Source organism: Myotis davidii, unplaced genomic scaffold, assembly GCF_000327345.1.
Source record: "Myotis davidii unplaced genomic scaffold, ASM32734v1 scaffold726, whole genome shotgun sequence".
Lineage (NCBI taxonomy): Eukaryota > Metazoa > Chordata > Mammalia > Chiroptera > Vespertilionidae > Myotis > Myotis davidii.
Window position 1 is genome coordinate 771,157 of NW_006297808.1, and position 25,243 is coordinate 796,399.

General features: G+C 38.2%; 1 protein-coding gene across 1 annotated transcript in view; it reads left to right on the forward strand.

Annotated features, from left to right (window-relative positions):
• Positions 1 to 5,070: 5,070 nt before the first annotated feature.
• BAZ1B (bromodomain adjacent to zinc finger domain 1B) overlaps positions 5,071 to 25,243 on the forward strand; it is a 69,514-nt gene continuing 49,341 nt past the window's right edge. The window contains 5 exon segments of the mRNA XM_015570239.1: positions 5,071 to 5,092; positions 11,659 to 11,788; positions 13,943 to 14,087; positions 19,656 to 19,857; positions 22,531 to 22,652. Coding sequence (XP_015425725.1) covers positions 5,071 to 5,092; positions 11,659 to 11,788; positions 13,943 to 14,087; positions 19,656 to 19,857; positions 22,531 to 22,652 — 621 coding nt within the window.

Here is a 25,243-nt window from a genome sequence, read left to right on the forward strand (position 1 = left end):
AAATCTTCACCCGAGGATATGTTTTAATTGATTTGAGAGAGGGAGAGAGAGAGAAACATTGCCTCCTGTATGTGCCGGTAGGTACTAGGGATCAATTGTAGCCTAGGTATGTGCCTTGACCTGAATAGGAACCCCGACACCTTTTGGTGTACCAGAGAAACGCTCCAACTAACTGAGCCACCCGGCCAGGGCTAATGTAATAATTTACAGGATAATTTCATTTGTGTTTGATTGCAGTTTGTGACTATTGGGTGTTTATATATAAAAAGAAACCTGGAAAGTGAGTCCATGCTGTAGGAAGGCTCTTGAAATATAATTATAGCATCTTAGAGCTGAATGAGTCTTGGAAATGTTTAGGTTCTCCTGCCTGCTTTGACAGTGTCCCAGAGAATTGAGATTGACACACACTGTAAATGATGAGAGTCAGGACTAGAATCCAGTGCTTTTCCTACCTTATCCCTGTACCTAAGTTAAAACCATGGAATGATACTCCTTTTTAATGATGTTAGTCCGCTTTTGTGTCAGTTTGTGGCATAAGATAAGGTCCATGCCCTCACCAGTTTGGCTCAGTGGATAGAGAGTCAGCCTGTGGACTGAAGGGTCCCAGCTTCGATTCTGGTCAAGGGCATGTACCTTGGTTGCAGGCACATGCCGTTGGGGGTGTGCAGGAGGCAGCTGATCGATCTTTCTCATCGATGTTTCTAACTCTCTATTCCTCTCCCTTCCTCTCTGTAAAAAATCAATAAAATATATTTTAAAAAAAGGATAAGGTCCATTTAAGGGAGGGGTGGGGATCCTAATCTGGTTCTTCTTATTGTCCTGTTAAGACTTTCAGATTGCTTGGAGAAGTACTGAGTTCTACTAAATATAATATTCTTCTAAGGTTGCCCTACTTTTAAAATAAACAACATACCAGACATTGATAGAGTGAAAAATTACTTGTGGGAATCTGCCATATCCTTTTCAAATGTCATCTTTTGAGCAGTTGATTCCTCACACGAATATTATCAGATGTTAATTTTTCAGGTATGATTCTACAGGAGTACAAGAAACATGATAGAGAAGAGACAAATTCTAAGTCCTTTAAGTACTGAGCCATGTAAAAGTGGCTGTGACTAGCTACTTTAGAACTGGCAGCACAGGCTTTTTCATATAATTTACTAAAATCTTTGAAATATAATGATAAATATGAAGTGTTCCTTTTAAAAACTGAAGGTTGAAACAATGGTATGTGTTTAATAAAAAATTCCCTTACCAGTATTTGTAGAACCCTTTTAACAAAGGAATTCATAAATTGTGTTACATATTGGGGGTATATTGCCCACTTGTGAGTGTCTACAGTGGAAGCACTTTAGGAGAGTTTTTAAACTATTGTATTTTGTGTTCAGCTGGTTGGCATAAAAAAAGTTGATATTTCTTTATTAGGCTATTAGGGATTTCTTAGAGGAGAACAAGTACGTGGTTGGGTTTCAGCTGCATTTGAGATACTGTTATTTCCAGTTCTTAATATATGTTTATAATTATGTTTTTAATAGGATTTGAGTAGTTTTCTTCTAAGTACTACCTTTTGATTACACATATATTTTATAACAAATTTATATGATTTATTGACTTAAAGCTGTGAGTGTTGGTATGTTCTTAAAAGCATTATTATACATCTTAATCAAATTTACAGTGGTAGTTGTGAGTGATGCACAGATTTAATGGCTGGGTGTTTATATTGATGATTATGTTTTTTTTACTGTGTCTTTGAATCTGTGCTACGTAACTCCCTACTGAAGTACTTCAGGCAGGACAGTAGTTGGGAAAATCTTAGTTGGGAAAATTAACTTTATCAGAATACTTTTAGTTAATTTACTTACTGATTTTAAAGAGAGACAGAGGGAGAGAGACATTGATTTGTTGCTCCACCCATTCACGCACTCATTGCTTGATTAGAAAAAATGTATTTTTTTATTGATTTCAGAGAGGAAGGGAGAGGGAGAGAGAGAAACATCAATGATGAGAGAGAATCATTGACCGGCTGCCTCCTACATGCCTCCTACTGGGGATCAAGCCTGCAATCTGGGTGTGTGTCCTGACCTGGAATTGAACGCTTAACCACTGAGCCACACCAGCTGGGTTGATTCTTTTTCTTTTTAATTTTCTATTTTTTATTGAATTTACTTGGGTTATATTCGTTAATAAAATTATATAGATTTAAGGTGTGCAATTCTATAATACATCATCTCTGTATTGTATTGTGTGATCATCACCCAAGTCATGTCTTTTTCCATCACCATTTCATTTGATTCTTGTATGCACCCTGACTGGGGATGGAACCAGCAATCTTGGCTTATGGGGACGATGCTTTACAAACTCAGCTACCCGGCCAGGGTCTGTCAGAATCAATTCTTGATGTGATTATTTGACAGTAGTATGTTACATTGACTGTATTTAAGTCAAGGTGGGTTTTAAGGAGGAACTGAACCTCCAAGCAGCCTGTTGTAGGTTAATATTTTTGTTGTATTGCTTTAACTATCTTAGTTTCTAAAGCCTAGAAACAACTGGGGTTATTCATTTTTTGCTGCATCAATATATGAGAACTTTTAGCTGGTGTAATGAGGAAGGACTATTAGAATATGGCCAGAATAACTTGCTTGCCTGGAAAACCATGACTAGAGCATGTTGCGTTTTTTGTTTGTTTGTTTGTTTGTTTTTCAGAGAGAGGAAGGGAGAGCGGGAGAGAAGGCTAGAAATATCTATGATGGGAGAGAATCCTCCTGCACGCCCCCTACTGGGGATTGAGCCTGCAACCTGGGCAGGTGCCCTGATTGGGAATCAAACCAGTGACCTGGTTTACAAGTCAACTCTCAATCACTGAGTATACAAATGGGGCTAGAGCATGTTTTAAGAGTTGGAGTTGCAAGACAGGCTCTCATTGGACAGTGGAATACTGAGCTCTTATGTTAACTCCTATAATTTAATTTCTTTAAAGTAACAAGCTATACGACATTAGAGTGATTTATTTTATTAGAGGAAGGGAGGGAGGAAGAGAGAGACAGAGACATTTATGGGTTACCTCCTGAATGAATCCTGGCTAGGGATCCTAAAAACCTGGGTATGTGCCCTGATTGGGAATCGAACCTACCACCTTTTGGTGTATGGGACAATGCTCCAACCAACTGAGACACACTGCCCAGGGCTAGAGTTACTATTTTTATTTTTCTATTGACTGATTTTTTACATATGTTTCTTTTATTGATTTCAAGAGGGAAAGGGAGAAAAAGATAGAAACATTAATGATGAGAATCATTGATCAGCTGCCTTCTGCATGCTCCATACCAGGGATCAAGCCAGCAACTCGGGCATGTGCCCCGACTGGGAATCGAACCCTGACCTCCTGGTTCATAGGTCAACCACTGAGCCATGCCAGCCGGGCATTCTCTTGACTTTTAGAAAAGGTGGAAGGGGAAAGGGAGAGAGAGAGGGAGACATCAATGTGAGAGAGAGACATCTGTTGGTTGCCTCCCACTCTGGTGGGTCTGGGGATCGAGCCTGTGACCCTTTGGTGCTTGGACAGACACTCTACACTCTCACCACTGAGCAACTCCGGCTAGAGTTATTTTTAACATAATGACAAACTAGTCCAAAGAGAAAAATATAGGATAAAAAGCAAATCTTGACTTGGTACTTTGTCATCTCACTTAGAACTCTTAGGGTTATAGTTGTGCTTATTTAACCTCCATACTTTTCTGGGCCACTTCCTTTCAGGCTATCAAATCCTTCCTTCCTTTCTTCCTTCTCTCACTCACTCCCTCACTCACTCAATTTATTTATTTGTTTGTTTGTTTTAATCCTCACCTGAGGATATTTTTCCCATTGATTCCTAGAGAGAGTGGAAGGTGGGGGAGGGAGAGAAATATCATGAGAGAGACATGCCTTCCACAAGCGCCCTTGCCAGGGCTGGGGAACCTCTAACCAATGTATGTTCTCTTGATCAGGAATTGAACTCAAGACCCTTTGTGGGCTGAGGCTTTAACCACTAAGCCAGACTGGTCAGGGCTCAAGTACTTTATTGAGAGAAACGATTCTTACAAGGCGAAAGAACAAAGAAGCAGCATATTGTAGGGAGAGGTAGCCCTTGAACTCATGAAAAGGAGATGCATAATGAGATAGTCTAGGACTTGAAAATATCTTATCATTTATAGTTTATACAACCTTTGGAGAACTGCATTGACATTTTCTCTGCAATTATATGTGCAGCAGTAGCTGGAACATAAAAAACATCAATTGGCATTTGCTCTGAATGGTTATTTGAGAGTGAGTGACTTATTTTGGTAACCTAAAATCTGAAATAGGATTTAGAGGCAGCTGTCTGAATATCCTTCTAGTCAGCCTTTTCTCCTTTCATTTTCATTTTTTCCTCTTGCTTTCTTTGAACATTAGTCAGAATAATAACCAGAACAAAATTATATAAATTTAAAAATACCCATTGTTAAGGCATGTTGTAGGTATTTTAGTTTTAGCCTTTTAAAGAAAAATTGATTTTAGAGCCCAGCTGGTATGGCTCACTGGTTGAGTGTTGACCCATGAACCAGGAAGCTCCAATTTGATTACCTGTCAGAGAACATGACCAGATTTCAGGCATGATCCCCAGCAGGAGGTGTGTAGGAGGTAGCGGATCAGTGATTCTCATCATTGATGTTTCTATCTCCCTTCCTGGCTCTGAAATCAATAAGAATATATGTTTAAAAAGATGAGTTAGAGAAAGGGGGAGGACGAGAGAGAAACATCGATTTGTTCCACTTATTTCTGCATTCACTGGTTGATTTTTGTATGTGCCCTGAGCATCGAACCCACAACTTTCGGGTATTGGGACGATATTTGAACCAACTTAGTTTTTAAAGTAATCAGAAGAAATGGGTTTAAAAACAAGCAAGATTGAGAAAAAAGGATGTTAGGGTGAGAAGCACCAGAAAAGAGGATTACCAGTGTAGCCAATTAAAATATTTTGCCTGGGTGAGAAATGAAGATCAGAGGCTGAATTTGTTAATGGCTCTGTTTGCTATTGGCAAGGACTGACGAGAAATGTGTAAGTGGCTGCAGTTGGGTACTGAAGAAATGATGATTCCCTCATTTCTGATTAGGGCACTAGGGCCATTCAGTGAGACTGGAATTATCTGTTAAAGTAGCAAGTTTAGGAGGAGGATGAGGTGGGGTAATAAGAATTTAGTTTAGAAACAGTTGGGTTTGAGGTATTATGAGGTATCTAGGTGGTACTGCTATGTTGTTGACTATATAGGTCTTGATCAGGAGGGCCATTTGTATATTTATAACATTCATGGACCATACAAAATTATCAACTTAAAAATTAACTTCTTATGTTTGGTCAAACTTTTTTTTTTTTACATGTACAAAGCTATTGGTTTATTCAGTCACAGAGTTGGGGAAAGGCTCCCCGTGGCTTAGGTCAGAGTCTCTCCTTTAAGTCCTGGCTACCCAAGAAGAGAAGGGGTCCTCATGTAGGCAAGCGGATTTTTTTTAGCGTGATCTCAACTGGCCGTGATACTGTGAAGAAACACTTGTGTCCTCTGTTTTGTTGTCAGGGATATTATATCTAACTAGTAGCCCTGCGCATGAATCTGTGCGCCAGTAGCTCGCTGCTGCCCTCCTGTAGCTCTCCGCCCCCTGTCCCCCTTCCCCCCATAGCTTGCTACTCTGCCCCCTCCTGTAGCTCTCCGCTGCCCACTTGTAGCTCGCTGCTCCACCCTCCTGCTGATCCGTGATCCGGTTGTTATAGGTCGGTCGTCATGCTGCAAGGCATAATGACCATTTGCATATTACATCTTTAGTATATAGGATATTATAGGATTGGTAATGAAAAGAAGCTCAGTGGTTGGCTTCATAGTCTTCTGGTGCAGCAAATTTTGTGCAGGGGATGGTGGGATGAGTCGTCAAGGACATCTGGTGTGCATGGATCCAGCGTTTTCCATAAGTGGTGCAAATGCTCTTGGAAACTGGTGACTTAGCTATTGGACTATCTGGAAAGGTAGCCTTAACCTGTAAATGAGAAGACCAAGGAGAATCTTTTTTTTTCCGTCTCATGCCCTGCTGCACAACCAGCGGCCACCACTGCTCACTTTCTCTATCAGGTACTACTTCCCAAATATTTTTTGTTTTTAATCCTCACCCAAGGATATTTTTCCATTTTTATTTTTTTTGAGAGAGTAGAAGAGAGGGGGAAAGACAGAAATATCAAGAAACATGAACCCTGACCAGGGCCTGGGTCAGGGAGGAACCTGCATCTGAGGTACGTGCCTTTGACTGGAATTGAACCCGGGACCCTTCAGTCCGCAGGTCAACACTGTCCACTGAGCCAAACTGGCTAGGGCAGTGATGGCGAACCTATGACACCCATGTCAGAGGTGACACGCAAACTCATTTTTTTGGTTCATTTTTCTTTCTTAAATGGCATTTAAATATATAAAGTAAATATCAAAAATATACATCTTTGTTTTACTATGGTTGCAAATATCAAAAAAATTTCTATACCTGACACGGCACCAGAGTTAAGTTAGGGTTTTTCAAAATGCTGACACGCCAAGCTCAAAAGATTTGCTGTCACTGGGCTAGGGCTTTGATCAAACATTTAATTAACTCACCCCTATGCCTTGGAAGGGTCAGACCTAATGATTTTATGGGTGGACGTTACATGACCCCGGGCCACATGTTCCCCACCTCTGGTCTAGATCAAGAAGACTGGACTGGGCACATTATTCCTACTTTTAAAAATAACTAATAAAAGAAAATGTTCTCTCTCTTTTTTTTAATCCTCATCCGAGGACGTGCTTATTGATTTTAGAAGGGAAGGAAGAGTGAGAGACAGAGAGAGAGAAACATCAATGTGAGAGAAACATTGATCAGTTGTCTCCCTATATACCACACCCTGACTAGGAATCAAACCCACAAGTTTTTGGTGTATGGCAGTGATGTCGAACCTTTTGAGCTCAGCGTGTCAGCATTTTGAAAAACCCTAACTTAACTCTGTTGCCGTGTCACATATAGAAATTTATTGATTTTTTTACAGAGAAGAAGGGAGAGGGATAGAGAGCCAGAAACATCGATGACAGAGACAGATCAGCTGCCTTCTGCACGCCCCCCACCGGGGTTGTGCCCGCAACCAAGTACATGCCCTTGACCGGAATCGAACCTGGGACCCTTCAGTCCACAGGCCGATGCTCTATCCACTGAGCCAAACCGGTTCGGCAAGACTTATATTTTTGATATGTGTTTTATATATTTAAATGCCATTTAACAAAGAAAAATCAACCAAAAAAATGAGTTCGCATGTCACCTCTGACACGCGTGTCATAGGTTCGCCATCACTGGTGTATGGGATGATGCTCCAACCACCTGAGCCACACCAGCTAGGACAGTGTTCTCTCTTTAGGATATATTTGTTAATATCACTTACATTCTCCCTGATTTCTCAGTGAATTTCTTCAATGTTGCTAAGTAACTATTAAATTGCTAAACATTTTGTTTAAATAAATTCACTTACTGATTGTCTTTATTTTACCTTCACTCCCCAAGTGCAGACAGGCAAACAAAAATAAAACGTCCATCTTGTTAGTTATGATATAAAAATACCATTATAGTTATGATAATAGAAGCCATACTATTGCTTTTTTTTCTTTACTGTAGTTCACCCTACCCATAGGGGATAAGTTCCAAGACCCCCCCAATACTGTATTTGAAAAAGTACCGAAATATTGAAACAGTACTGAACCCTATATATATCATGCTTTTTTTGTGTGTGTGTGTATGTATATATATATATATATCTTGATAAAGTCTAAGGCTTCTTTTTGGCATATCTGATTTGCCAGTAACATTACTGTTGGTGCTTTGGGGCCATTAATAAGTAAAATTAAAGTTATTTGAACACAAGCACTCAGATAACCATAATGATCCATTGGATAACAGCTGGCTACTAAGTGACTATCACTTAGGTAGCGTATACAGCCTGAATATGCTGGGCAAAGGGATGGTTCATAGAATGGGATGGCACAAGATTTAAAACATAAATTATTTATTTCTGGGATTTTCCACTTAATATTTTTGAACTGTGTTTGACTGGGTAACTGAAGTGAGAGCAAAACAGCTAAAGGGGACTATAAGTTTTTATACATTTTCAGTGGTTGTCTTTTTATGACTATACTAGAGGCTCAGTGCATGAAATTCAGCACAGGGGTGGAGGGGGTGTCCTTCAGCCCGGCCTGCATCCTCTCACAATCCCGGACCCCTTGGAGGATGTTGGGCCTAAACCGGCAGTCGGACATCCCCTGCAATCCAGGACACTGCATGTGCCAATTACCATACTTTTCATACAGGTGAAAGGCATCTTGCTGTTAAATGGGTAACTACATTTTTTTTTGCTCTGATTATAAAAAGTAGTATCCTTCTGAGGCAGTAGTACCATTTCCCCCATTTTATGGGTGGAAAAACTGAAGCAGAGAGAAGTTAAGTAATTGGCTGTGTTACACAGTTATAAGGGTCAGAATCAGGGCTAACCACAAAATGCAAGCCAGAGTCCATGCATGTCATTGCGTCATCCTGTTTTTTCAGTGTTGGAGTAGCCTTGCCAGGTTATAATTTTTAAACCTAGGAGACTATTCCCAATATATAGGGTAGGATCCCTAGGCCTGGCCAGCGATCAGGGCCATCTGTGGGGCGACCAGTGGGTGGGGAGATCACCTTGGCTGGCAGCCTGGCACCGCCCCGCATTGAGGGTCTGCCCCTGGTGGTCAGTGCACATTACAGTGACCAGTTGTTCCACTGTTTGGTCAATTTGCATATTAGGGTTTTATTATATAAGATTGAAGTCTGACTCGTGGTTTTTAATGTTACTGTATTTTGTTTAATCCTTTAAGTATTAGCATCATCCCCATCGAGGGAAATAGATTTGCTGCTTCATTTTTGTCAGATGGTTAAAACTACTATTTTGGATTCTCTGTGGTTTTGTCCCTGTTGCTTGCCTTGTTATTGATCATAATCCTAGAAAACCAAGAATATTCATATAAATATATTATATTTTTTATTGATTTTTTTTACAGAGAGGAAGGGAGAGGGATAGAGAGTTAGAAACATCAATGAGAGAGAAACATCGATCAACTGCCTCCTGCACACTCCTTACTGGGTATGTGCCCACAACCAAGGTACATGCCCTTGACCGGAATCGAACCTGGGACCCTTGAGTCCTCAGGCCAACACTCTATCCACTGAGCCAAACCGGTTAGGGCAAGAATCTTCATATATTAAAAAGGAAATTATTTGTTTAGTTGTTAGTTAGTATCTCAGAGGGAGCTTTTAAAAAACTTTTATTTCAACCGCTATAAAATAAAGTAACTTGTACTAGATGTACCAGTTAATAATGCGGATTTTTTTTCAGTAGATGGAGTTACACATGTTGATACATATGCGATTTGATATGCATGCTATTTTGTATTGACAGCAAACTTAAAACTTCATGTCACATTCGCTGAAGGTATTATCATAGAGCTTAAAATTGTCGAATTTTGTGCCAAAAAAAGAGCATTTGCGGGAAGTTTTAATTCATTATTTTGAAGAAGTGAAGACCAGCAATTACAAGCATTATTGGACGAAGATGTGTGTCAAACTCAAAAACAACTTGCAGAGAGATTAAACATTGCTCAGCAAATAATTTCTGATCGTTTACAAGCAGTGGGAAAGATTTTAAAGGAGGGAAAATGGGTGCCTTATCAACTGAATGAAAGACAAATGGAAAACCAAAAAGTCACAGTAAAATGTTGCTTCAACAGCATGAAAAAAAGTCTTTTTTGCATCGAATTGTGACTGGCGATGAAAAGTGGATTCATTTTGAGAATCCCAAATGCACAAAATCATGAGATGATCCAGGTCAACCATCAACATCGACTGCAAGGCCAAATCGCTTTGGAAAGAAGACAATGCTCTGTGTTTGATGGGATCAGGAACGTGTGGTGTATTATGAGGTTCTAAAACCAGGTGAAACCGTGAATACTGATCGCTACTGACAACAAATAATTTGAACCACGCTTTGATTGTGAAATGACCAGAATGTGCCAGAAGACACGGAAAGTAATTTTGCTTCATGATAAGGCACCATTACACACTTCAAAACCAGTTAAAGACACGTTAAAAGATCTTGCCTGGAAAGTATTAACCCACCCACCATGTTCACCAGATCTTGCTCCTTCAGGTTACCACTTGTTCCAATTGATGGCACACTTTCTGAGCAGCACTTCAAAACGCAAGAAGAAGTGGAAAATTGGGTCTCTGAATGGTTTGCCTCAAAACAAGAAAAGTTCTATTGGAACGGTATCTGCAAATTACCTGAAAGATGGGGGAAATGTGTAGCTAGTGATGGACATTACTTTGAATAAAGCACTTTTGACGTTTCTCTTGAAATTACGTGTTTATTTGATTACAAAATCCGCTGTTATTAAACAGTGCACCTAGTACAGAGATTGGCAGAGAATTCTCTAGTTGGCATCAGTTTATTTGCTAGCATAGCATCTGTTGCTGTGCATAAAAGTAAATTAGCTACTTTTTGAATTTGAACATAGCTGGCCGATAGTGAATTCCTGTTGGGATGTTGTAGAACGTTATATACATGGCACTAACCTGTGATGTGCTTTTCATCTCATAAAGACTGAACAGAGACTGCTAAGTGACTGGTGATTGTATTGTTATTGTAGATAACATAAAGACTTGATAGATATTATATCAAAATTATTTTCAGGATTTTTATGGAATTTTTAAAACCCTAAGATACAATAGATGTTCCTAAGGTACTAAAAACTTCCAATCTTTTAGTAAATGGATCATTAGATGCACAAGGTTATTTCAGACTGTCTGTGAGACTGGTGTAGTCATCTCATCTTCCTGTGAAACTGATTCTTAAACTTGATGACCATCTATATCTATATCTATATCTATATCTATATGCCTAAGTTCCCGAATAACCGGTTGCTATGATGCGCACTGACCACCAGGGGGCAGACGCTCAATGCAGGAGCTGCCCCCTGGTGGTCAGTGCGCTCCCACAGCCAACCTCCTGCGGCCCCTCCCCCTGGCCAGCCAACCTCCTCTGGCTCCTCCCCCCAGCCAACCTCCCGCCCTCTTGATTGGCCCTGATCACTGACCAGGCCGAGGGACCCCACCCGTGAACAGATTTGTGCACTGGGCCTCTAGTTGTGTAATAACTCCACAGACTTTAAATTCTATTCTTATGACTTTTTGTCTTGTTTTACCCTTTTTTTCTTACAATTCCCAAATCTTTATTTTTCTCTCAATAAATTGGAAATTTTGGTTTTTTGCCTTTATATTTTTCTTACGCATTTTTAGTACTGTTTGAGTACTAAAATTATGAATTGAAGAAATCACATTTGTACTAAATTATACATGTTTTATTTGCAAAGTGCGACAAACTATTCTGGCCATACTTCAGTCTTAATCGTCTTGTTTGGATTCACCAATTGAAAACTAACTTCAATTTTATCTTCTCAATATGTATGTCATAGAAAAGATACTGTAGGTTTTTTTCTATATATAATTAAGTATTTTATGAATATGGATTAGTTGTCTCTGTTGCTTGAATATTGTTTTCCTGAGCCACTGCTAACAGAGAGTATGAAGCCCGCTTGGAGAGGTACAGTGAACGCATTTGGACATGTAAGAGTACCGGAAGTAGTCAGCTAACACACAAGGAGGCCTGGGAGGAGGAACAGGAAGTTGCTGAACTGTGAGTAATATAAACATTGCTATTCTAGCACCATCTTCACATTATTAGGAAAGGGGTCATAGAAAATAAAGCAATATTTATATTAAAATTTATGGGGGAAACAATTTTATGGGGCATAAATTGGAATTGTTACATTAGTATACTGTATTAGTGTCTAAGTGCCTTTGCTTAGTAGAATTTTGCTAGTAAAGTATGTGGAATACATAGTTATGTATATACTTTAGGTAATTTACCAGGGTTTTGAATATTCTTGCTCTACTTTTATCCTGTAAATATTTTGAAAATGTGGTTCTAAACAATGGACACAAATATAATCTAGAAGTAATATGGAGGTAGCAAATAAGCAGAGATTTTTTAAATTTTGTGATGATTTGAAATTTAAGATAGTATTTACAGCAGCTACCAAAAATAAACACAATTTAAAGACCATTTATCTAAGTGGGGCAGTTGAATGAGGAGTCTGCTTTTTAAAAAATACATTCTTACTAGTTTTAGAGAGAGGGAGAGAGAAAAATATCAATCAGCTGCCTCCTACACGTCCCCTATTGGGGATCGATCCTGCAACCCCTGTAGTGCCCTGACCAGGAATTGAACATGCGACCTTTTGTGACAGTCTTCAACCAACAGCCACACCGGCCAGGGCTGAATGAAGAGTCTTAAAATTCCTGTCTATATTCAAAGTGCCTACTTGTTTTGGTATTCTCTCAAAGAAAACACTCAGAATTGGGCATTAGAAACATGTAAAAGTAAATAGAAACTAGGGATGTAAATTACTCTTTTGGGAATTTGGAATAGAAATTTTTTCTGTGGACTTCTTACTGACTTTTCCTGATAACCCATAAGCAAAGAGCATGTAATTCTGCTCTTTTGCTGGTGTAACAGAACACTGGGTGTAGTTGAGGTCTGGGTTCTAGTTATGGCTCCAGGACTAATTATTAGTCAAGTTTGTTAACCTGATGCCTGTTTCTCCTTAGCTTGGGTCACTTACATCGTTCTGTTTTAGATTAGTATTATTTATGTATATGTCCTTTTTAAAGTATACCAGACCAGGTGTTGGCCACCCTTTTCAATAAACTGTCAGTTAGTATGGTCTTAGTCTTAGCTATTTAATTCTGAGGTTATACAGTAAAAATAGCCATAGATAATAATACATAAGTGAATGGGAGTGACTGTGTTCAATGCGAGACACATCAGTTGGGTGTCTCCTGCATGTCTCAAGCCCGCAATCCAGTCATATGCCTGGCTGGGAATCGAACCCCGGGGACCTCTTGGTCCATGAGATAACCAAGCTCAATCCACTGAGCTACACCAGCCGGGCTCAAACTACTTTTTAAAAATATATATTTTATTGATTTTTTACAGAGAGGAAGAGAGGGATAGAGAGTTAGAAACATTGATCAGCTGCCTCCTGCACACTCCCCACTGATGATGTGCCTGGAACCAAGGTACATGCCCTTGACTGGAATCAAACTTGGGACCTTTCAGTCCGCAAGCCGACACTCTATCCACTGAGCCAAACCAGTCAGGGCCAAACTGCTTTTTAAAAGAGTTGAAACATAGGCTATCAGCAATATATGAGTGTTACTTTGCACTATTTATTTTCCCATATTGGGTATGATCATTAAAATTCTTTTTTGTTAGGTTAATAAGTGAAAAGTGGTACATCATGGTTTTACTTTGCAAGGACATTGGAGTTCAAATCATGGTTCCATCATGTTAACTTCCTGATTTATTTTCCTTATCTATAAAATGAAAATTCTAGAGAACTAAATGAATGAAAGCTTATTATTGATTCAGACATAATAAAAATACAAGTGTTATGATATCCTAACTAAAAAGATGGGAAAAGGCTATAAATAAATAATGCACACCTAAAATAGGACGTCTACTGCAAAAAACAAATTAATGGAAAAATGCCCAACTTTAGTAATGATGTGCCTATTATTTTCACTTTATGTATGAAAAAATTTACCTGGAAAGGTCAGTCTGACAAAGATATTTATAAGTTCTTTTTCCTGTGTACTACATTGTTTTTAATCTTTTTATTCCCCAGTGCCTTGTATATTTGCTAAAGAAATGTTTGCATTGACCTGAATTAAAGCTGTGGAAAGGTTTTTCTGCATTTTCTTGGTAATTAATAACATATTTGTTTAGTTTGAAGGAAGAGTTTCCTGCCTGGTATGAGAAACTTGTTCTGGAAATGGTTCACCATAACACAGCCTCCTTAGAGAAGTTAGTAGATACTGCTTGGTTGGAGATCATGACCAAATACGCTGTGGGAGAAGAGTGTGACTTTGAGGTAAGTTCCTATATTCTTTAAAAATACGAGATTTGATTCACTAATCATATATCAGGATTTGAGCATAGATTATTCAATGCATATCTGTGTGTATAAAATTGTGTTACATGAAGTCTCTACTTAGTATTAAATATAAAGGCCAAATTTTAGAATATTGGGCTAGCCATTTTACATGTCTTACAGATTCTGCACAGAAATGTTGAGGTAGTAAACAGGCTCAGATAATTAAATAGGTTTGTTTACATTGTTGTATGAATTAAGAGTGATTTCATCTGTATGTAATGAAATATCTAACACTGGCTAGTACTTCTCAAACTTTAGCCTAAATAAAATCACTTATTCTTAAACTATTTAAAAATATTGAAGAGGCCCTAGCCAGTTTTACTCAGTGGATAGAGTGTCAGCCTGCAGACCGATAGGTCCCTGGTTCCATTCCCAAGGGCACATGCCCAAGTTTCAAGTTCAATTCCCAGTAGGGAGTGTGCAGGAGGCAGCCAATCAATGATTCTCTCATCATTGATGTTTCTATCTCTCCCTTTCCTTTCCTCTCTGAAATCAATAAAAATATATTAAATAATATATATATTGAAGAGGAAGGAATGTTTCCAAACTCATTTTATGAAGCCAGCATTACCTTGATACCAAAACCAGATAAAGACATTACCAAAAAAGGGAAAACTTACAGGCCAATATTGTTAAGGAATATAGATACAAAAATTTTCAACAAAATATTAGCAAACTGGATTCAATAATGCATTAAAAGAATTATATACTGCCGAAACCGGTTTGGCTCAGTGGATGGAGCGTCGGCCTGCAGACTGGGGGGGCCTGGGTTCGATTCCGGTCAAGGGCTTGTGCCTGGGCTGCGGGCGCAGCCCCAGTGGGAGATGTGCGGGAGGCGGCTGATCTGTGTTTCTCTCTCATCGATGTTTCTGGCTCTCTGTCTCTCTCCCTTCCTCTCTGTGGAAAATCAATAAAATATATTTTTTTAAAAAAGAATTATATACTATGACGAAATGGAATTTATCTCAGGGGTGCAAGGTTAGCTCAACATCCATAACTAAATCAGTGTAATAGATTTTATTAATAAAGTATAAAAATATGACCACCTCAGTAGATGGAGAAAAAAGCATTTGACAGAATTCAACATCCTTTTATGGGAAAAATTTCCTCGTGTGAAGTTTAACAAATGAAAAAGGAAATAGAATAGAGAGCCCAGAAATAAGTCCTTGCTTATTTGGTCAATTAAGCTACAATAAAGGAGGCAATGATAGACAGTGCAAAAAGATGAAATTGGACTACTTTCTTACACCATATATAAAAATAAACTCACCTGGCCATTATTGCTAAGTGCTTGAGCACCGAACCAAGGTCGCCAGTCCCAGTCAGGGCACATGGCCGGGTTGATTACTGTATGTACCTTAACTAGGGATCATACTCATAACCCTGGTGCATCCTGATAATAATCCAATCAACTGAAGACTATCTTGCCAGGGCTGGATATATGTTTTCAAGAGAGGGAAACGAAAAAAACAAATGGGACTACATCAAACTAAGAAGAGTTTGCAAAGCAAAGGAAATCATTAACAAAATGAAAAGACAGCCTGTTTAATGGGAGAAGATACTCGCAAATGATACATCCATAAGGGGTTAATATTAAAAATATATAAGGAACTCACACAATTTAACACCAAAAAAAAAAGCAATCCAATTAAAAAATGGGCAGAAGACTTTAACAGACATTTCTGTTAAAGGACACACAACCCTAGCTTGTTTGGCTCAGTGGATAGAGTGTTGGCCTGCAGACTGATGGGTCTCAGGTTTGATTCCAATCAAGGGCATATACTCAGTTGCAGGCTCCTCCCCGACCTGGGCCATGCTCAGGGCTCATGCAGGAGGCAACTAATCAATATGTTTCTCTCACATTGGTGTTTCTATCAGTCTTTCCCTCTCTCTTTCACTCTCTCTAAAAATCAATGGAAAAGTATCCTTGGATGAAGCTTAAAAATAAATAAAAGAATAAAATACATTTAAAAACAAACACAAACAAGCACAGAAGGACCTACAGATGGCCAGCAGATATGAAAATATGCTCAATATCACTAATCATCAGGGAAATACAAATTAAAACAACGAGATATCGCCTCGCACCTGTCAGAGTGGCTGTCGTCAATCTTATATAATAAAAGGCTAATATGCAAATTGACAGGACCGCAGAATGACCGGTCACTATGACATGCACTGACTACCAGGGGGCAGATGCTCAACACAGGAGCTACCCCCTGGTGGTCAGTGTGCTTTCACAGCGGGGAGCACCGCTTAGCCAGAAGCTGGGCTCACAGCTGGTGAGTGCAGTGGCCATGGTGGGAGCATCTCCTGCCTCTGCAGCAGTGCTAAGGACCCCTCAGGGGATGTCTGTCAGCTTAGGTCCACTCCCCCTGGGGAGTGGGCTTTGGACATCCCCCGAGGGGTCCCAGACTGCAAAAGGGCACAGGCCAGGCTGAGGGACTCCCCGCAACGTTCACGAATTTTATGCACTCGAGTATAGATATAATTATTTCTTTGTTGAGAGAAGAAACTGATGCCTTCTTCATCATAGTTCTAGTAATTTTCAGTTCTTACTTGTTTTCCCTCGTATACTATTTGGTGGGATTGGAAATCAGTGCAGCCACTATGGAAAACAGTATGGAGATTCCTCAAAAATTAGAAATAGAGTTGCCATATGATCCAGCAATTGTACTTTGGGGTGTTTATCTTAAGAAAACAAAACACTAAATGTATATGTACCCCTATGTTCGGTGCAGCATTATTAGTAATAGCAGAAAGCAACCTAGAGTAGATGAATGGGTAAAGATGGTCTAGTGAATATATACAATGGGATAATATTATTTAGCAACAAAAAAGAATGAAATCTTGCCATTTGAGACAATATAGATCGACCTAGAAGGTATTAATTCTAAATCAAATAAGTCAGACAGAGAAAAACTTCACTTATATGTGGAATCTAAAGAAACAAAGGAATAAACAACAGAAACAGATACAGAGAACAAGCTGATGGTTGCTAACGAGGAGGTTTGAATTAAGAAAAAGGAGAGTGCAAAACAAATGAGTTATTTAAAAAAGAAAGAGTGGGTACTGTTTTCCTAATTTGAATAAGAGTTTTATTCTTAAGTTTGATATGATCACCATAGGTTGACAATCTCACACATACACATATACACATGGGGATGAACATACTTAACTAATAGCCATGAGGTCACCAAATGAAAACAAGAGGCAAAGAGAAAAAAGGAAATCGACACACACAGACTTGAGGATAGATAAGAGATAAATAAATTGAGAGAGTTGTACGCAGATACGAGGACACTTTTCTTACACACTTTTCATCCTGTTCAATCTGCCTTTCTTGGGAAATAATAGCTGGCTCAACAGCAAGCAGCTGAATAATTGACCTTGAAATATTTCTTCTCCAGAAGGCTTAAATATATGACCATTACTACAGGCCGGGAGATAATAAAGCCTCATGTCAGGTGCCAACTTGTGGGTCCAGTTAATTATCAGCTCTAGAAAAGGGAAAAAATCTTATCAACCTGGTCTGTCTATCAATCCTCTATGTTTCCCTTTTAAAAAAATCACTAGAGGACTTATGAATATACATTCTTTTTTTAAAAAATATATATTATTGAGTTTTACAGAGAGGAAGGGAGAGGGATAGAGTTAGAAACATCCTAGAGAGAGAAACATCAATCAGCTGCCTCCTGCACACCCCCTACTGGGGATGTGCCCGCAACCAAGGTATATGCCCTTGACCGGAATCTAACCTGGGACTGCTCAGTCCGCAGGCCGATGCTCTAGCCACTGAGCCAAACCAGTTAGGGCTGAATATACATTCTTGAGCCCTATCCCCTAAGGGTTTGGTTTAGAAAGTTTTGGGTAGGTTTTAAAAATTTGCAGTTTAACAGCTCCACTTACATGTGATGATGCTAACACTCTGGAAACAATGATTCTCATTGATGTTTCTATTTCTCTCCCTCTCACTTCCTCTCTGAAATCAATTAAAAATATATATATTTTAAAAAGTTTCTAGAAGTAATAAGTGGTAGGATACAAGATAAATGTGAAAAAACCCGTTTGTATTTATGTCTATGTGTTAGCAACAAACAATTTGAAATTTAACAAAGAAATACTATTTCAATATCAAAAACTATGAAGTACTCTAGGAGTAAACCTGACAAAGATACGCATGACTTATACCTAAAAATTATAAAACATTGCTGAGAGAAATTAAAGAAGACCTTAAATAATGGGGAGGTATATCTTGTTCAGTTCTTCCCAAGTTGATAATGTAGATGCAACTCAATTGCAATAAAATCCCAGCAGTTTTTTTTAGGAATTGCCAAGCTGATTGTAAAATTTACTTCAAAATACAAAAAAAACCCCAAAAACTAACCAAAACAACTTTGCAGAAGCACAAGAAAGTTAAGCTAATATTGTCTGATTTTGAGCCTTCAAATTTTAAAGTATTGATATAGTGTGAACTTGGTATAACAATAGCAAATAGATGTGGAACAGTATAGCATCCAGAAATTGACACACACACACACACAGAGACACACTTGATTTTTGGTAGGGGTTGAAAGGTAGTTAAGTGAAGAAGACAGTTTTTTCAGTAAGTGGTTCTGGTATTGTTGGATATCCATATATATATATAATAGATTCTTTATTAAATGGAAAATTTTAAACTATTTTACACATGTCTGATGTTTGTGCCGTGATTGCCCTTTGGGCTTAGTGCATTGGTACATGAGTTATAAATTAGATTGTGATAATTTTATTTTTTAAGATGTCATATTTTACTGGGTGGAAAAGGTGAAGGGCTTAAGTACAAATTGACAGTTACAGAATCACTTATGTAAAGGACAGCATAGGGAATATAGTCAATAAAAATTATGGTGTCCGGTGGGTACTGGACTTATCAGGGAATCACTTTGTAAATTATGTAAATGTCTAATCACTATACTGTATACACCTGCAACTAATATAATATTGAATGTTAACTTTAATTGAAAAATAAAGAAAAAGAAATACATAGGTATTGTAGAAAAAGAATGAAGAAATGAAGTCAGGGGCGAAATATGTCATTTAAAAAAATATGTATGTTTTTATTGATTTCTAGAGAGAGGAAGGGTGAGGAATGGAGAGTAGAAACATCAGTGATGAGAGAAAACCATCGATAGGCTGCCTCCTGCATGCCCCCCACTGGGGATTGAACCTGCAACCCAGGCATGTGCCCTTGACCGGAATTGAACCCTGAACTCTTCAGTAAACAGGTGGATTGTTAATCCACTGAGCCAAACTAGCTAGGGTGTAATATGTCATTTTTTAGCCAAGAAGTCAGAAATAAAATTGGAAAAAAATCACTGTACTTGATTGGTACTTTGGAGGTTTAGTGAGTTTTGTTAGGTGGGGTGCAATGTAGGTATATTGGCTAATATATTCTAAACATTATCTTTAGGTTTTCTAGTTTTTATTTATTATCACTGATTTTCATTCCTGTCTCCTTTATAGGTTGGGAAGGAAAAAATGCTCAAGGTGAGGATTGTGAAGATTCATCCTTTGGAGAAAGTGGATGAAGAAGCCACTGAAAAGAAACCTGATGGTGCCTGTGATTCTCCCTCAAGTGACAAAGAGAATTCTAGCCAAATTGCTCAGGAGCACCAGAAGAAGGAGGCAATTGTAAAAGAGGATGAAGGAAGGAGAGAGAATATTAGTATGTATGATGCTAGCTTTCCTTTGTGACTCTTATTATACACAAATCTTTTTGAGTTCTCTAACAAGTAATTTGTGATTTGTAAATGAGTTTTGTAGGTACATATGCCTTTCTTTGTGATTCAGCAAACAATTAAAATATAAAGCGCTTTGGCTGGTGTACTCAATGCTTAGAGCATTGCCCCATGCACCAAAAGGTCTTGGGTTCCATTCTGGTCAAGGGCATGTACCTAGGTTACAGGTTCAATCCCCGGCCCTGGTCAGGGTGTATGCAGGAGGAAACCGGTCTATGTCTGTCTGTCTGTCTCTCTTTCTCCTTCTCTCTCCCTCCCTAGCTCCCTTTCACTCTCTTAAAAAAAAATCAATGGAAAAGATATCCATGGGTGAGGATTAACCAAAAAGAAAAAGAGAAAAGTCTGTAAAGCAAATAAAGATTTAAGTCTTCCCTCGGAAGGCATTTCCTCTTAGAAATCTGTGTGCACATACCTAGCTACTCAAGATGGCAAAGAAAGTTTGCTTTCCTTGTCTCTTTAAGTTGGAAAATACGTATGTCTGTGTGTGGAGAAGCGGGGTTAGAGTAGAAGGGGCAAATTCTAATCTCCCTTACTTTTCACCATGCAAGCCAATTGTGGTAATTTTAAGATACTTCCTTTTATCTAAATCCTGTAACTCAAGTCTCTCCCACATAGGAGCTGCCAGAATTTTGAAACATGATATCTAAGAGTAATTTTTTGGGACTTGGCGATTCTAACAATACTGTTTGAAAAGTTGAACAATTGAGACTTTGCCCATTGGGAAAATTATTCAGCCTCTGAAACCTTAATTTGGGGGGAAAAATCTATATAAATAAAAGAATTTGTAATAGATTACTTCTGTCTTAAAATATGAATACTCAAAGGATTTGTGTATATTGACCCCCCCTTCCCATGACTGTTAGAGGATCAAATAATCTTAACCTCTTCTTTAAGTGTTACATACAGAGATTGAATTAGAATTAGAGTGCTTTGTGCTCTGTTTTCCATTCTATTTTGTCTTTCCAGATATTTTAGATATATGCAGATGTGTTTTAGAGGGATTTCCTTATCTAGTCCCAGGGAACAATTAACTAATTAAAATTTCCCCAAGGATACTTAACTGTTGTAGCTGATTCACCCCAGTGTTGATACTTCAGTTTTGTTTTCCACTCTGTATTGTGAATGGTAATGTTTATGTTTTTCAGTTTCTCTCTTCTTTTTGATACTGAAGTTTTCTAATATGTTCATTACTTATTATTCTCATGACTTATGTTAATAAATTTTTTGGTTAGGCGTTGCCTGATAATATGTCTTTAACACTTTCTGGAAACAGATCCTTGAACTACCAACAATATGTTAACAATTGTTAATTTTATGACTTTGGCATCGTGTACCAGGGAACTTCTATGTTTTAGGCTTTGGTTTTTTATGGTGTTATATGCCTTAATTTAGTTTTTAATTATTGGAATATATATAATACTATTGCTAGTATGTGGAAAGGGTGGTGGACAGGCTGAAGAATTAGCGTTATGATGTCTACTGAGTGTTTTCAGGGGAAAAATTGATTAGAGTTTCCATAGAAATGATAGGCGAATTCCAGTATACTAAATTTTTTCTCACTTAGGTGACCTTTCATTCTACTTTATGGGGAAAAATGTATTAGACAAACTTTCAGCTTGTTCTTAACCTCCCTGTTTTAAATTTCTACATTCTTCCATCTGAGAAGGGAGCTAAAATACTTTGGCTTTGAATTCCATTTCCTCCTACTTTCTCTAGGGTTGAGTTAACTTTTATTCTACTCTACAGTGTTCTTTAACCCTCTCTCATGTTTATTTTTCTCAATTTATAAATGAAGCCCCATCTTCTAAAAACAAAAACATATCCTCCCTTGATTCTGTTGTTTTATTTCTGTCTTACTCATTCAAACCAAGATTCATGAGGTATTGTCTCCACTTATTGTGCTATGATAGTCTAACTTCTGCTTCTTTACTCCTGACACTGTTGCTAATAAGATTATAGGTGACCCTCTACTTGCCAATTCTACTGATTTCTTCTATGTTTTGCTTTTCTGTTACATTTACACTGTTGGTCACAGTCATACCTTATACCTTTAACTTACTTGATACCACAGTTTCCCTTAACCTTGACCCTAACCCTAACCCTTTTCTGTTCTTTTGCCATCTTTAGAAAGTATGCATCTGCTTACTTAGACCAAAAATCCTTTGTTTCCCTAGAGCTCACAAGATAAATTCCAATTTCTTTAAACGGTGTACAGGTCCTTTATAGTTTGCCCTCCTTACTTCTTTAGTCTGATTTTTTACTGTAGTCCCAATTATATTTACTTATTATTTGCATTCTCTGAACAAGTCATATTCTTTCTAGGCTTTTTCTGCCTACCTTCCTAAGTTAAACATTGCTGCTCTCTCTCCTTATATTATTTTGTGTACCCACCTCTGTAATAATATTTACCACATTGTATTATAATTATTGTTGACTCTGCCCATAGACTTTAGCTAGCTCAGGTAAGGATTTTATGAATCATCTTGGTGCCCTATCATTCAGTGCCTGATGCAGAGTAGGTGTTCAATAAGACAATTATGAATGAATGAATAGAATTAAAAGAATTCTTATTTTCACTAATTTTCTAATGATTTGACTAGATGACAGAGCACGTAGATCTCCACGAAAACTCCCTACTTCATTAAAAAAAGGAGAAAGGAAATGGGCTCCTCCAAAATTTCTGCCTCACAAATATGATGTGAAACTACAAAATGAAGATAAGGTTAGTTGGCACTTTATGTTAACCCTGTTACTTACATAGATGTTTAAGAAAATATCATAGGGCTGGTTTTCTTAGAGAAAATGTGCTAAAGAAAAATGTAAATGAATGTGTTTCTGCAACAAATTCTGAGTGGTTTTCTAGTTCTCTAGTCTTAGTAATTATGACTTTAAGTCAAACTGTATTTTCTTTCTTAGGAGATTGTTTTTTCCTTTTAATAGGACTTATTAAGGTTAAGGGTAATTTGTATTTGAGCTTTAAATTCAGTTTGAGAAATAAGAATCTGTTTCCAGCAGTTATAGACTTCCTGAGGTAATAGCTCTTCCCAGATAAAAGTAGAGCAATTTGTAATGTAATTTAATTTAGAAACCGAGTCAACAATAATCAATGCTTTTGCAAGGAATCTGTGGAACTAACAACCTGAAACAGTAAATACCCTTAAAGTAACTTACTACTGTGTTTTATTCATTCTAAGATGTTCATCTTTTATATTTTTAATGTATTTAGAATCAGTATATATCTTAAAATCAGTTGGCATAAATTTTTTTCTTAGTGGTGTATAAAATAATTTCTTTTATTAATAGCACCTTAGAGTCTATGAAATAATGCCATATTACTTTCAGGTAACTCATACCTGTATGTAAATTGTTAGAAAGAAGGAGGATGGGAGGTTGTGTGTGGAAGGGAGCTGCACATTTTTCTTCATGTTTAACTGTTTTATAGAAAAAACAGCTAAGGCCTGAGAAGTTTAATAATTGTCAAAGCTCCTAATTTAGTAAATGAGATTGGGTCAGATTATAACCCAGATCTTTTGCTTCTTTAGAATTTTTTCCCCTACCTCAAATTTGTTGACAAGTCTTAATTCCATTTTGACTGTTTTATAGTGAATTAGAGGCCTGGTGCACGGCATTCATGCACTGGGGGGCTGTGGGGACGCTGTCCCTCAGCCCCGCCTGCGCCCTCTCGCAGTCCGGGACCCCTCAGGGGATGTCTGACTGCTGGCTTAGGCCCGCTCCCCATGCCTAAGCCAGCGAGAGAGGCTCCCTCCACTGCCGCTGTGCTCACCAGCCACGAGCCCGGCTTCCGCCAGGAAGAGAGGTCCTGTGTTAAGCGTCTGCCCCCTGGTGATCAGTGCGCGTCATAGCGACCGGTTGTTCAGTTGATTTGCATACTAGGGTTTTATTATATAGGATGATCTGAAGACATACCTAAATTGTTAGGATTTCTTTATATTTTAAAATTAAATGTTAAATACAATTTTTCACTGAAAGTTTCTTCCTCATTCAGGAAGGTAACTAGTTAAAACATTGCTAGGGAGTCTCAACCACTTTCCTAATTATTCATATTCTTATTGTTGAATGTAAATTGTTTTGTTCACATGTAGTAAATACTACTCACAGGAAGATAGAAAATACAAATAAGAAAAAAGACATCTCTAATCCCATACTCAGAGATGATAATTGATGAATATAGTTGTGATTAATGGTGGTTGTTAGCTTTTAAGTGACTTTTAAGAGTAGGAATATTTGCCCTACCGGTATGGCTCAGTCGACGCATGAACCAGAGGTCAGAGTTTGATTTCTGGTCAGGGTACATGCCTAGGCTTGATACCCAGAGGCAGCCAATCAGTGATTCTTTCTTGACATTGATGTTTCTCTCTCTCTCTCTCTCCCTCTTGAAATCAATAAAAACATATTGCAAAAAGAATTAAAAGTAGGAATATTATATACATACTATTTTGTAGCTTCTTTTTCATTTTCTCTCTGGTAACTATCTGTAATGTCGTAACATTCTTTGAAAACAGTATTTTCAGGTTGAGGTGTATGTGATGGTCACTAGGAGAGTTTATTTAAAAAGTAGTAGCTCTTTCCGAAAGCAGCCAGAGGCAACATGTTGAAAATTGTTCGCTATTCACTTGACCCAGAAAACCCCACAGAATCATGCAAATTAGAAAGTTCAAATTTTTAAGTTCACTTTAAGAACATGTGAAACTGTCCAGGCCATTGAGGGTATACATATCTGAAAAATCACCAAGTATCTGAAGGATGTCAATTTAGAGAAGTAATGTTTGCCATTCCATCATTAAAATGGTGAATTGGTGGATGTGTCCAGTCCAAACAGTGGGGCTGGGCACAGGGTCTGTGGCCCAAAAAGTGCCAAATTTTAGCTACACAGGTTTAAAAATGCAGAGAGTAATGCTGAGCTTCAGGGTTTAGATATAGATTCTCTGGTCATTGAGCACAACAGAGCTCCCTAGAGGTGATGCCGAACTTACTGAACTCTTTGGAAGATTAAACTATATATGAGCTCTCCCTGCCACATTGAGATAAACCTCACTGAAAAAGAGCAGATTGTTCCTAAACCACAAGAGGAGATGGCAAGAAGAAAAAGATACCCCAGAAAAAACTGTAGAAAAAAAAACACCTAATAGCCTATGAGTAAATTCAGCATAAAATCTTCTGTATACATAAAAGCCAAGCAAACAGAATGATGGAATGACTGGTTGCTCTGATGTGTGCACTGCAGTGGCCAGTCGGCTCCCCCAACCCCACAACCTCCTGCAGCCTTCCCTCTGCCAGCCCTGCCCGCTCTCC